At 42.0% G+C, this 14577-nt stretch overlaps 1 protein-coding gene across 3 annotated transcripts in view; it reads left to right on the top strand.

The window, feature by feature from the left end:
- The window catches only part of ppp2r3a (protein phosphatase 2, regulatory subunit B'', alpha), a 160985-nt gene that overhangs the window by 86670 nt on the left and 59738 nt on the right, over positions 1-14577 (top strand). For 2 of the 3 annotated variants that reach the window (XM_060834272.1, XM_060834274.1), the window contains exons 2-3: positions 6834-7085; positions 13499-13602. In XM_060834272.1, the coding sequence (XP_060690255.1) occupies positions 6834-7085; positions 13499-13602 (356 nt within the window). Of the gene's footprint in view, positions 1-3613; positions 3900-6833; positions 7086-13498; positions 13603-14577 lie in introns of those variants that run through there. The other variant, XM_060834275.1, reaches the window with a different exon arrangement.

Genomic DNA, 14577 nt, shown 5'->3' with positions numbered 1-14577 from the left:
AGCAATGCTAACCACTGAGCCACCGTGCCTTTAGACAAAAAAACATTTTGAATGTACATTTGTAAGAGTTTCATTACTTCCTTCAAGGGTTTTGAATTTCAGATTGTGGTGAAACATGTGTAATCTATACATATATGATGTATAAAGTTTTGAAATTTGGATGGATTGCATTGCAAGTGATTGAATGTCTTGCCAGTTGCCAAGTTGGTGTACTTTGGCAAGTGTAGTGTGGTTTGGACCTGGAGAAGACATGGCTGGAAAAAAGAATGTGGGTGGTTAAGACCTTATAAGGAATGCTCTAATTCGGTCCAGTTAAGGAGGGAAACCTGCCAGGCTGGTGACTTCACAAGGGTATTTACTGCCACAGCTTAATCCAACTCTGCACCCGTGACTGGGAAAATTGTGATGGGGACAAGGGCATGTTGGTCACTGGCAAGCAGACCACCCACTAGATTTTAGGTACCCTCACCACCTTGAAACCTGTCAGCAGGAGAAGTGTTAAAATCCAGTCCTGGGTATGTAACAATAAGATATAACATTTTAAATATAGAGTTTTTGATTGTTTCAAACATTTAAAGGTTTTGACTGAACTCAAAGCAATAACTTTGATAGAGAATTTAAAAGAATTTGCACTACATGGCAAGATGGGGAACTATGCCTGTCCTTGGCTCAATTCCCAATAACAGCAAAAAAAGTTGCTTTTTGATGGCTCCTCATTTTGAATGGATGCCCTATGAGTTGAGTCCAGATATTGCTGCTGAGGAAGGACATGACCTACCATTTCCTGTTCCTGTTCACTTACTTAGAGACAAAAAAAATTCAGATGCTGGAACCCAAGGTAGACAGACAGGAGGCTGGAAGAACACAGTAAGCCAGGCAGCATCAGTAAGTGGAGAAGTCAATGTTTTTGGGTGTAACCCTTCTTCAGGACTACCTGAAGGGTTAGACCTGAAATGTCGACTTCTCCACCTCCTGACGGTGCCAGGTTTGCTATGTTCTCCCAGCCTCCTACTTGTCTACCTATTCACTACTGTCTCTCACCTGATAAACAAATGATCAAAATCCCTGGAATGAAAACTCCTGAGTTCATTCTTGCTGCAGAAGGACTGAATGACATATGGTGTGGTGAAACCTGCAGAGGGCTGTTGGGTTTACCAATAAAGAGAGTGGATATTATTTACAACAAGGGAAAATGAATGCATGTGAGGAATGAAACAAAAGTGAGAGACCTTATCCCTTGCGAGAAAATATAATCTTGGTCTGCTTTCATAGGCACTTGGGTTCCAACAGGTCACTTGAAAATATCCAAATGGTTTAGAAATAGGATGCTGTCCTCCAGTTTGTTTATTGTCGTATTATACACTTTCCAGTAACACATGTGAAGAATGAGCTTCAAGGTGTTAGAGGAGCACTGATAAAATGAGGATCAAGTTCCCACTCTACATCCTAGCATTTATACAAGTAAATGAACATGCATTGTGCAGGTACTATTCAAGATTGATTTATGGGCTTCACTTCTAAAGAAAGTATTGTAACAACAATATAAATCTGCATGGCAGTCTTAATGCAGTTCAGGCTTGTGTATGAAACTTGGAAAGAGAGACAATGCTCTTTATTTAAAAGGGCAGGAGAAAGCCCTGCCTTGCAAACTATGCCCACCTATTAGATCTAGTGCAGTGCAATACTGGCCAGTCCTACCTTGGCAGCCGACACCATGTTGTTAAACCTCTTCCTGATCTACTCCAATGTTCTTTGGCTATCAGATAGAGAATTAATTCTGTCCACCACCAATCAGGCTGGATAGAACTCCTGCCTGGGAGACGGCCCAAGCTTTCTCAAAACAGAATAACTCCTTTGGTGTACTTCTTTTATAAGCATGTCACAAGTAGTATCGCAGATTAACATGCTGTACACACTAACTGTTATCCTGAACTAAGAAGCACCTTTCAAACAGGAGTTAGACTAACAGCTCGATGATATTTCTTCCTTCCTCTCCCAGCTCCTGCAATACAATATCCATACAGAAAATAGTTAGGCTTCATTGGGTTGAATTTATGAATTGTAGTGCTGCGACAAGAGAATTATTTCCTGTAGTATGTTTGTTCACAATTAGTTATTTTCCACAGAGAAAAATGCTCCACTATCAGAGATGTTGAAGTCAACTAATTAATAAATAACAGACAATAAACAGCAACCTTGCTAATATGTGGTTAATGGGCAAAAAATCCTTCACTTGCATTTTCTTTAAAATAAAGGCTGTTCGGCTCAGAATTCAGATGGCAAATCACGTGTTACAGGGAAATGGCAGGAAAATAGATGTGACAGATGTTGGATCAGCCCTGAAATGTATCCTGGAAGAACTAGCAAAGGTGGAAGCTGTACAATCTTTATCATTATAAATATGTTAAATATGTGTTTAATTCAACTTTTTAAAGTTGAATAACGACGATGGCATTTTGTTATTCCTTTGTCAAATGGAAAGAAAGAAATAATTTCTATTTGTATGCACTTTTCCTAACCTCAGAGTATCCCAAACCATTTTACAGATAATGATAAATATTTGAAGAGGAGGCACTGTTGCAGTGTATGGAAAATCGACGTTTCAGACAGGACCCCTTCATCAGGCTCCTGCCTGAAACATCGACTCTCCTGCTCCTCGGATGCTGCCTGACCTGCTGTGCTTTTCCAGCACCACACTCTCGACTCTGATCTCCAGCATCTGCAGTCCTCACTTTCTCCCAGATTAAAGCCTCATTTGCACAGTTCTGAAATGCAGAGCATGTACTTTAACTTTGTTCATCCAACCGTGAAATTGAAAAGGGGGGGGGGGGGAATAAAGGTAACTTCAGTTTCGTTTAAAGCGAATGCAAACGCTATGTTAGGAGCACTTCAAAGTTGTATTTTAAATGTTTTGGAAATCTTACCCACTAACCCTCACCACAAAATTGGTACAAAATCCAGAAAAAAAACTGTTTTACAATTAAATGTTTTAATGGTTGCATTAAAATATCACATTGCAAACATGTTACCATTTATATATGGTCTCGTATGCACAATGTTGGAGAGCTGTATCCCCAGATCAACTCTCCATAAAAGGAGGTGAGTTAAGATAAGCAACAATGGGTAGGCAAGCCAGGCTGGACAAAAGTGAGGACTGCAGATGCTGGAAACCAGAGTTTAGATCAGAGTGGTGCTGGAAAAGTACAGCAGGTCAGGCAGCATCTGAGGAGCAGGAAAACCGACCTTTCGGGCAAAAGCCCTTCATCAGCTGATGATGCCTGACCCGCTGTGCTTCTCCAGCACCACTCTGATCTAAACAAAGCCAAGCTGGAATCTGAAAAGGTGGCAAATTGTGGGATGAAAGGAAGCCTGACCACAATGATATTAGAAGGATGCAAATTTGACAATTTAACCCCACCCGGTAAATGTTGCCATTTGTTTAATCCCAATTCGTTTTGTGGTTAACCACTTCAGGGTGGAGATAAGTTTATTTCAGTGCAGGCATCTTTGTGGTACACTGGGGTCCTGAGAGGAAAGGGAGGGGGTTTAATCAGCTTCTTTGTTCAATCTTTCCTCGGCAATGAATGGAGCAGTGAATAATGTGCTGGGAGATAGACGGTGCTCAGTCGCAAACTGCAAACTCAAACCTCTCCGCGCACTCCAGCCTGCATTCGCCTTGGACCTGGTCCAGTGGCCCTGGTTTTAACACTTTAACCCTTTGAGGACAGCAGCAGGAGCAGCATTCTCTGTCCCCGGGCTCTCGCTGGGCTCCAGCATTGGCTCTTCACTCCAAAGCACTGTCGATGGTTTCTGTCCGTTTTTCCCCTTACTCTTCACCATGTCTGTCATTCAGAATTTACAGAAAGTAATTTCTGCAGATGCTATACGAAAGAAAAAAGGTGCGTGGCAGCATTTTCGAGCTCTCAAAGGGTTAAAGTCTGAAGGGAGTCTGTGGAGTTTATTGTGTCTTGTCTTTTTATCTGATTTACGTTGCCCGCGTTAGTTGAATAATATGGAGATTTAGTACTCCTTACTCTGGATATGGGGAGTGACTTTTCACCCTTTTAATTGATTTGTAATGATGAATGAGCAGAATCCTTTCCCTTACCTACTGTAGGACTACCCGAGGGAAGGGTTTCATCCCAGGAAGTGTTCATGAAAATCTAAGCTTTGTTCCCTTGTGCAGTAAAACACTGGAGTGAATGTGATGTACCTCTCCTGACTGGCCAACCATCCTGGATACAATCGGATGTCGGGTCCACAGTTCCTACTTCATCACTGGTTTGCGGGACAGGCGGCACTGAGTTGTGCCCGCTGCTGCCTGGGGCTTCTCACTTTCTAGCAAACTCGTGCAAGCGGCGCACTTCCCAAACAGGAAAGCCGCCCCCGGCGTCTGCAGCGTGTTGTCTTCGAGATCTTCAATCTTATGTTGGTGCCATGGAATTCTTTTAACAACATTCCCTGCTGTTCTGAACCTCAGATCTGCACCCGGCTTCCTGCTAAATATTACAGTCATGATTAAAGTGGCAGGGTCTTAATTAGGAAGGTGCATGTCAAAAATTCTTTGGTCGGGAGGCAGAACTGCAATGACTCAATATCATTTCGGTGAAAGTAATATACAAGCGATGAGATGATTTGTAGTTACTACTTTTTCGTTGTGAATTTTGTAATGCTGCTACTTTATGCTTCTACATGGGACCAGACATAGTCAATTGCCACTGGGCTCATAGATTCCCTCACCTTGAGCTGCTGTGGATTTTCACTGGGATCTTCTGAGCAGACCTTTTGTAAAAGTTGCAGCATAGCTTTAAGAATTCTGTCAGAGTGGAGTTTACAGGCAGGGGAATTCAGGACCTGCACCCCTTTTATGATATTAGCAGCTCTATATTGAGTATGGCAACTCACCACTACCTTCTCAAGGGTCATTGGGGATAGGAAATAAATGTTGGTCCAGCCCAGATCCTATGCATGAATTACAAAGAAAATAAGAGTGCAGAATCAGAATGATGTTGTGAAACTTGAAAGGATTCAGGAAAGATTTACAAGGATGTTGCCAGGGTTTGAGGATTTGAGCTATAGGGAGAAGTTGAATAGGCTGGGACTGTTTTCCCTGGAGCGTCGGAGGTTTGAGGGGTGACCTCCATAGAGGTTTATAAAATCGTGAGGGGCATGGATAAGGTAAATAGACAAATCTTTTCCCTAGGGTGGGGAAGTCCAAAACTAGAGGGCATAGGTTTAGGGTGAGACAGGTAAGATTTAAAAGGGACCTAAGAGGCAACGATTTCACATGGAAGAATGAGCATGTATGAAATGAGCTGCCAGGGGGAAATTGGTGGAGGCTGATACAAGTACAGAATTTAAAAGACATCTGGATGGGTATATGAATAGAGTTTACAGGGATATAGACCAAGTGCTAGTAAACGGGACTAGATTAGGTTAGGATATCTGGTCAGCATGGACAAGTTGGACCAAAGTTTTTGTTTCCTTGCTGTACATCTTTCCAACTCTGACGGTCACTGAGTAGATCAAAGAGTCAATATATAGATGAGTGAGTGGTAGCAGAAGGGTGAGTTGGTAGGATGCAAGGTGGGCAGGGATGGGTGATTGGCTGAGGTGGGTGTGCACCTCGTGGCGGGGGGTGGGAATTTGCCAATGGGTGAGGTGGGTCCGCAAATACTATGGTGAGTTGAGTAAGTAGGTGATGTTATAACAACAATGAGAAGGTCATTGTTGTCCTCTTGTTACAATAAAATGTCATTGATGCCTTGTGGTTGGAGTAGAGTACAGTCACCAATCCTCTTTCCAGTGCTAATCTAAGGGGCAATTCAGCAGTTTGTGATGGAGAATAGACAATAATAAATCTTAGCTGAAGAGACCTTTGTTTTTGAGAACAAAATGTTGTTCCAACTCAGTAACTATACACAGATTACATTAACTCTTGGGCATTTTAACTATTTCTAACCAGAGGAAAAAGAAGACCCATATGTCTCCATCAGGAGATCGTGCAAGAGTCGCAGATGTCCACTTTTGTAGATACAATTTCCAGATGATGTCATTATAATTGTTTATCTCTACATGGTGATATTGAAAGAATGTATATGGAGGATTCATGAGGCATGAATTATAAAAGGATGAAAAGAGATATGAGGTACACGGTGAATTGTGGGGACCATGAAGTGAACATGAGATAGGGGCAAGGCAGAGCAACATGAGGCCTGACAAACATGAATACAATTGAGTTGGTGTCTCAATGAATAAAGGCAGTCCTTCTAGCCTCCCTATCTCACTATACAGTCTGCCTTCAATGTTACTTGGGCTACCGCTGAAGGCAGTAGGCTGACCTCCATCTCACCCACATCCTGACATCTCACTGGAATGAAAATATAGCAGCCTGAAACCTCTTGAATGGAGAGAGATTTTTGGGGTCAGGAACTTTCCCAAATTTCCAATCTCTTTCACAACCACCTGACCTGTACCTATTTTACTTTGAGCCAATAAAATTGGCAAAAAGACTGCTCTGGAAGGGCCCAGTCATCAGCGAGACTGCACTTATAAAATATTTGAGCATATGCAAAATGTGAACTGATAAAGCTTAATGCTAAATAAAACATTGTTACTCCTCTGATTAAGCAGCATTGTGCCCTATGTTTTGCATCAGTTTGGAAAGCCTCCTTATCTACATGACATGGTCCCATATCAGTGATACATATTTCCATTAAACATGAAAGAAGCATTTTAATTAATGTATGTACAATATAAAACCATACCCATTGGAACCTTTGAAGAGAGCACGTGCAGAGTTTATGTTGCATGTTCTGTTATTTGTTTTACAGGTCCAAAGCAGTAAAGAAAAGAAACCTGGAACTCCACCCCCTACTGTGACAAATATTGCTCCCAGTCCTCCCCCTTCAAATAAAGTTGTTGTCAGCACTCCTGTATCCATAAACATTCCACGCTTCTACTTCCCGAAAGGACTTCCAAGTGCTACTAACAACCACGACGAGACCATTTCCAAGGTTCAAGCAGCCTTTGCCGAACTTGAGGATGAGAAAGCTGATATTTATGAAATGGGCAAAATCACAAAGGTAGGGGCAAGTGTTTTAATCAAAAATCATGCATGACAAGGAAATTTTTTTTCCCCAGTTTAATGTAAATTTTCCCTTGTATCTACTCCACCAGAATTCTCAAACTAATGTTATTGTTGTGGTTGTTTAGTTATTGGCCATGAATATCATTAGGAATCTGCATACTGTTACTGGCCTCCAAAGCAAAATATTGCCAACTGGAGGTGTTAAACTACTTTTTTAAAGGTCGATTCTTGTCTGCCAATTATTTTTCTTACAGATTGAGAGATCTTCCATCATTAGACTTCAGCTTGCCACCCTCGTCAGCTATACTTGCATGTGACAAGAGGTCAATCATTTATCCCTGCCTACACTGCAGGACCTTGGCGCCTCTTCTCTCCTCCCGCCGCCCCCAAGTTATAGGGCAGATCAGTGAATCTATTGTGACAACTTTTATTTCATAATGTTCTGTATTGCTGCAGTTTGTCAAGTAAACGTTTAAGCTTACAATTGATACTGCTATATATTTATGCTCTGGGTTGCTGGAACATCAGTCCAAGGTCAGAATTGCATCTGCAATCTGTCAAATATCATGCCCAATGGTTTATCCCTTTGAGCAATGACTTTAAAAGAAAGGAGTTACAGAAAGAAAGTGTGTCTAGATTTTGAACTCCAGTTTCTTTGAATGGGCCGCAACATTCTGATCCAGATGGAAATGCTCCCAACTGATTCAATTCCATGATTTTTCAGTCATTGCACGTAGTGATTGCTGTGCTTGCTCCTCACTCCTGTTTCAGTATATTTTCACCAAAGGCAAAACAAAATTAACTGCAAGGTAACAGTATAGTAGTATAAGTAAGGTAAAGACCTGAGTCAGTTACAGGTGAGTCTGAATTGCCACCCATATTTTGGCAGCTACTGTATGCTGGGGAATTATGGGCAGTTCCACTAAAGCACTTTGCCTGGAATGATCCCTTCCCTGGAGGTGTCGTAAGAGGTGACAAGAAAGGGAAATGTTGGGAGGAGTTGGTCCTTGGAGAGATCCTCCCACCTTTCTCCCACATTGGAGAGATACTCCCACTGGATGGTGGCTCAGTGGTTAACACTGTTGCCTCACAGTGCCAGGGACCTGGCTTCAACTCCCGCCTCGGGCGACTCTGCGTGGAGTTTGCACATTCTCCCCACGTCTGCGTGTGCTTCCTCTGGGTGTTCCGATTTCCTCCCACAATGTGCAGGTTCGGTGAATTAGCCGTGCTAAATTGCCCACAGTATTCAGGGATGTGTAGGCTCGGTGCATTAGTCAGGGGTAAATATAAGGTAGGGGAATGGATTTGGGTGGATTACTCTGTGGAGGGTCGGTGTGGACTTGTTGGGCCGAAGGGCCTGTTTTCACACTGTAGGGGTTCTAATTCTAAAATAAAATCTCTACAGCTCACCCTAAAATCACCAAAGTTTCTATGGTCCTGAGGGAGCCCATTTGGACTACCATGTCTGCACTAGTTCTCCAAATTAACATTATGATTTATTGCCATTCTGCTATCCATTCAACAATACGCTGCACTTGTTTCAATTCCAATAATCATCTCATGCCCTCTTGAATGCCTCCATCACATTTCCAGATCATAACTAGTCTTTGAAGATCTTCTTTTCCCTCACATTGCATTTGCTGCTTTGCAAGCAATTTGAACGTGAGGCTTTGGATTGATGTTCAAGTAACTTACAGCACAAATATACTGCAGTTGTGAGCATAAACTTGACACTGCAGCAATATAGGATTTTATGAAATAAAAGTTCTCACAATAAATTCACTGATTTGCCCTATAAGGGGAGGGGAGGTCACTATCAAAAGTCCAATCAGTATTGAAACCCTATTATCACTTCTCTGCAGGTAGAAGTGGATAGATGAATGACCTTTTGTCACATGTAAGTATGGCTGGGGAAGATGCTTCCCTTAAAAAGTCAGGGTGTGAATTTAATACCTCAGTCGTGCCTCTTGCCTCCATGTGTAAATCCCCAATTTTGGTCCCTACTCCTCCTCTTAATAAACCTTTACTATTTATCTGCCTATATTTTGGGTATGCTTTTATATTAATTCCAAGTCTCTCTTCATAACCTTTTTGCTTCTCCATTTTTTTTCACCTCCTTTCTGATCGTTCTGTATTAAGGTTGTTTCTCAACTGTATTTTGTCCTGACACATGTTAAATGTAAATTTTTTCCACATTATCTTAATTTCTTTCTCATTCATCCAAGGAGTCCTGGATTTGTTTGCCCTACCTTTTCCATCTGAGGAATATACCTTTTCCAGACCACCTCTTCTTTGAAGGTGGCCCATTATTCGCCTAAAATGTTTCCCATAAAAATTTTAGTTCCAGTCTATCTGTTCTTGCCCCATTGAAATCAGCTCTCTTCTAATTAATAATTCTTACTCTGAATTGTCCGCCATCATTCTAAACCTTATAAATTAATCCTTGTCTCACTGACACTTGATCTCCTTGGCCTACCTCATTTCCAAGAAACAGATCATGTATTGTGTTCTTTGTCAATAGACTGGACACACATTGCTGTAGAAAATAATCCTGAATACAACTGAAAAATGCTTACCTCTCTGCTTTTCCGCCACCTCTGTTCCAGTCTGCATTTGGATAATTGTCCATTATAACAGCACAATAATGTTTGTATCTTTCTGTAACTGCCTTGCAAATTTGTCCCTCTACATCCTTTCCACTAATCAATGATCTATAGACTACACCAAGCAGTGTAATTGCACCTTTTCTGTTCCTTGGCGCTCACTAAATTGATTTTGTTCTTGAATCCTCTGAGACATTCTCATTCTCTAGCACAGCAATGCTCTCCATAATCAATACCAGCAACCCCCTCACCCTCTTTCTTCTTCACCTATCTTTTCTGAATATCTTGCTTCCAAGAATATCCCAGTCCTGGTCCTCATTGAGCTAGGTGTCTGTAATGACTGCAATACCATAATTCCATATGGCAAAATGCACCTATAGCTCTCCAATCTTATTTACTATACACTGTGCATTCACATTCATACACCAAAGTCCTGGTTTAGGTTTCTCCTTACTTCTAATGCTACGTAAAACATACTCTTCTCTACTCTGATGTTAATGGTCTCTCCCTATATTTCACCCTGGTATTCCTCTATATACTCCTTGTTCCCCACCCATGCTAATGTAGCTACAACCCTCCCCAGCTGCACTGATAAAACACCCTGCCAGGAATTTAGTCCTGACTCTGTTTAGGTGCAATCTATCTGGCTGTGATGGGTACCATCTCACCCATAGCCAGATAGTGTCCTGAGAATCTGAAGTGCTCCCACTTTATTTTCAGCAATGCATTTGTGTGCCCTCTTATTTCTGTATGCATAGAATCATACCGTACAGAAGGGGAGGGGGTGAACTTATCATCCTGGAGTCATGTCTACAGCTGCAGATGCACCTGTCTGTTCCCTAAACTAACAAGTATCTCTCATTAATGCTCTTTCACTCTTCAGTCTCTCCTATACCGCTGAGGCACCTGCAGTACCATGTGCTTATCCTCACTCACATTCCTGTGTGAAACCATTGTGCTTACCAGTATCCAGAACAGATTAGTAAGCAAAATAATGTCAGGGGACACCTGCAGCACCTGCTTGGTGGTCACCCATTCCCTAGCTGCCTATAAGCCCCTATCCTGAAGTGTGATCACCGAGCTAAACATGCTATCTGCAAAGTCCAAAGCCTCACAGATGCACGAGAATGTCTCCAGCTGCTGTTCAAGCTCTAAAAACCTACAGCACAAGTGCCTGCAACCAGTGACAGTTCCCGCACATATGCTGGTATTGGGCGGCACGGTGGCACAGTGGTTAGCACTGCTGCCTCACAGCGCCTGTAGACCCGGGTTCAATTCCCGACTCAGGCGACTGACTGTGTGGAGTTTGCACATTCTCCCCGTGTCTGCGTGGGTTTCCTCCGGGTGCTCCGGTTTCCTCCCACAGTCCAAAGATGTGCGGGTCAGGTGAATTGGCCAAGCTAAAATTGCCCGTAATGTTAGGTAAGAGGTAAATGTAGGGGTATGGGTGGGTTGCGCTTCGGCGGGTCGGTGTGGACTTGTTGGGCCGAAGGGCCTGTTTCCACACTGTAAGTCTAATAAATAATAAAAAATAAATAAACCACAAGTCCCCACGTGACACAGGATAACCATTCCACACAACAGAGCTGCACTGCCTTACCTTAACCTGACTTCAGGACTATTTGCAATAAACTGCAGATTGCAGAGTAGAAAATAAAAGTACTCCTCATTACTCACCAATTAGTTCCTTCTCCCATTTATAAATTGAATACTTAAGAGTAAGAACCAATTCCAACAGGTTGACAAAACGATTTTAGCAACACAAAGGAGAGGTTCGTTTCCCTCAGCACTTAACTGCTTCAACTCCATAAACTCCTAGCACGCAGTTCATGTCATGATTCCTGATGAAGGGCTTTTGCCCAAAACGTTGATTCTCCTGTTCCTTGGAAACTGCCTGACCTTCTGTGCTTTTCCAGCATCACCCTCTCGACACAGTTCATGTCATACCCATCCATATCAATTAAATGCTATATGAGAATATTCTTTAGGGACTTCAAATCATAATATCCCTACAGTACAAGTGGAGGCTCTTTCTGCCCATCAGGTCAGCATGAACCCTCTGAACAGTATCCATCCTAGCCCGTTAACCCGCCTAGCCTCCACATCTCTGGCCACTATATTGGTGCAACTTATTATGGTCAAACCACCTAAACTGAACATCTTTGGACTGTGGGAGGAAACCAGACCACCCAAAGAAATGCATGCAGACACGGCAAGAACATGCAAACTCCACATAGTCAGCCAAGGCTCGGTCAAACCCGGGTCCCTGGCACTGTGAGGCAGCAGTACTAACTGCTGTACCACTGTGACGCCCACACATTCCCATCCCTCCGCCAGTTAAAGGGCCTTAAGGTGCTATTTGTGGTAAGGGTTAGCTCATTTGGCTGCACAGCTGGTTTAATGTACAAATTGGTGTCAACAGCATGAGTTCAATTCCCACATCAGCTGAGGTCACCACAAAGGTCCCATCTGCTTGACCATTCCCCTCACCTGAGGTGTAGCAATCTCAGGTTAAACCCATGTCAGCCATCTCACTCTACTGAGAGAGCAGCCCAATGCTCCTCTGGGATTGTAATGACTTTACCTTGTTCACCAGTTAAGGGCCTCAACTCACCACTGCCTTTATTACCTGTCATCCTGGTAGACTGGAAAAGTGGCTAAATTCCTGACTGGGAATTGCCCCAATCTGGAAGCAATCGAAGGCACAAGAGGGGCAATGCAGAATTCCTACCACTGCCTTTGACTTCTCTGACCCACATTCCATATGACCCTAACCCTGGCTGAAGAATATAAAGAACACTTACCTTCTCACGGCTGGATCCCCTGAGGAATAGTCCTTGATCAACTATTGTTTGGACAAGCTGACAAGGTCTGGCTGTTGGCAGTCATCAGCGCCAATGACAAAGCTTGCAATAGGTGAAAGAATTCGCCTAAGCTGCTTGTCAGCGCTTATTTAGCTGATTGATACCTGATAGGTCATGGTATCGTGATGGTGGAACTGCTGTATTGGTGTCCAGCTAATGCCTGCCCCCCAACATTTTGATTAATAGTGTGAAAATCAGACTCAGCGAGTCTCTCATTAACTAAGGTAGGTTTGGGTTGAGTCTCTTTGTCAGAAGAAAGGAGAGAGTAATATTGGATCCTATAAACCTTAAAAATTTATCATTCAACAAACTTAAATTTATTTTAGCCAAACCAAGAAGAGAACTTTTTAAAAAATCCTCAAAGTAACCCAGTGATGCAATTATTAATACAAGCCAAAATATTTCATAAATCTCTTTTAACCGAAGTCCAATGCTTTTGATTCTAATGTTTCCATTTTCTACCAGACATCATCATAAGGTAGAGTGGGTAAAGTAAAATGACTTTTTTCATATCCAGGCTGAGACCTGTAGCATTTCTTTTACTGCACCACTGCTACCATCTGTTTAGAAATAGTCAGCTTCGTAAAATAATCATTTCACTGTTAGACTTTAATATAAACCAGGGTTTACATTAATGTACGGAGTAAATACTAGTTTTTTTTTTAAAACCTGTCATTATACAGAATCAATCATTCAGGCTGTATTGAAACCCAGCTTAGAGGAGTGAAAGGACAAATGTGGGTGGAGAAAGTTTCAAAATGTTGGGCAATTGAAGAAATAAAGCATGCTTTTATCACAACCAATATCAGCTAAATTGCAGTGAAAACCCCAGTTTATTTTAAATATATTTGTTATAGATTTATCCAAAGATTCATCATTCCTTTTTGGCTTCTGTGAAAGGTAAGCTATATATGGAGTTGGATTTTTGTTTTTTATTTCAGGCATGCGCCTGTCCTTTGTACTGGAAAGCCCCCATGTTCATTTCTGCTGGTGGAGAACGGACAGGATTTGTGTCTGTACGCTCTTTTGTAACAATGTGGAGAAAGTGAGTATCAGCCCTGTCCTGTGTTTCGCTATTGCAGTCACCAGCAGGTAATATATAAGGATGCGTGTACCTCACATTCATGGAAAATGACTACAGCACCTTGCATGACCTCCAGATGTCTGAAACCACTTTATAGCCAACTGGGCACTTCTTTAAACTGTTGCATTGAACTATGAGCACAGCAAGATCCCACAAACCACAATAAGATTATTGACCAGATAATCTGTTTGAGGTGATGCTAGTTGAGATATAAATAAAGGTCAAGATATTGGGAAAACTCCTCTGTTCTTCAAAACTGCCAGGGAATCATTTATGTTTTCTGAGAGAGAGCAAATGGGAGCCTGGTTTAAAGAGAGAATGGCACATCTGCCAGTGCAGCACTCACTCTGTCCTGTTTGAAGTATTAATCTGGATTGTGTATATATGTATCTCTCTTGAAAATGGGCTTGAAGTCATTATCTTCTAAATGTGAGGAAAGAAGCGTATCCTTGAGCCACAGTTAACTACGTCGATTCTTTTCACTTATTTGATTTAGTCGTTTAGATAAGTCACTTTTTTTTACATGTTGTTGCTTTTACAATGAGATACGAAGTTGCCTGAATGTTGTTTAGAAATGTGAAACAATCCTAAAACAGATTAATCTTATTGCGCCCATCAAACCAATCCTCTCCACACGGCTTTCGGGCAGGTTCATTTCTTGCAAGCTGGCGTGGTTTATGTTTAGAAGGCAGTTTGAACAGAGCCATAGGTTTAAAAACAATTTGTATTTATTAGCATCATTAACAGAGAGAAACATCCCAAGGTACTATATAGAAGCATAGTCAATTCAAACTGAACTCCAAACCAAACAAAGAGGCACATAGGATGGCGTCTGTAATTTTGGTCAGGGGGACTTTTGTACTCCTCCAACTATGGCCTTCTGTGCATTCCCAATTTTAATTTACTCTGTCGTTGGCAGTCCTGCTTTCAGCTAGC

This window comes from Hemiscyllium ocellatum, chromosome 13, assembly GCF_020745735.1.
Source record: "Hemiscyllium ocellatum isolate sHemOce1 chromosome 13, sHemOce1.pat.X.cur, whole genome shotgun sequence".
NCBI classification, from domain to species: domain Eukaryota; kingdom Metazoa; phylum Chordata; class Chondrichthyes; order Orectolobiformes; family Hemiscylliidae; genus Hemiscyllium; species Hemiscyllium ocellatum.
This window is presented reverse-complemented; position numbering and strand designations above follow the sequence as displayed.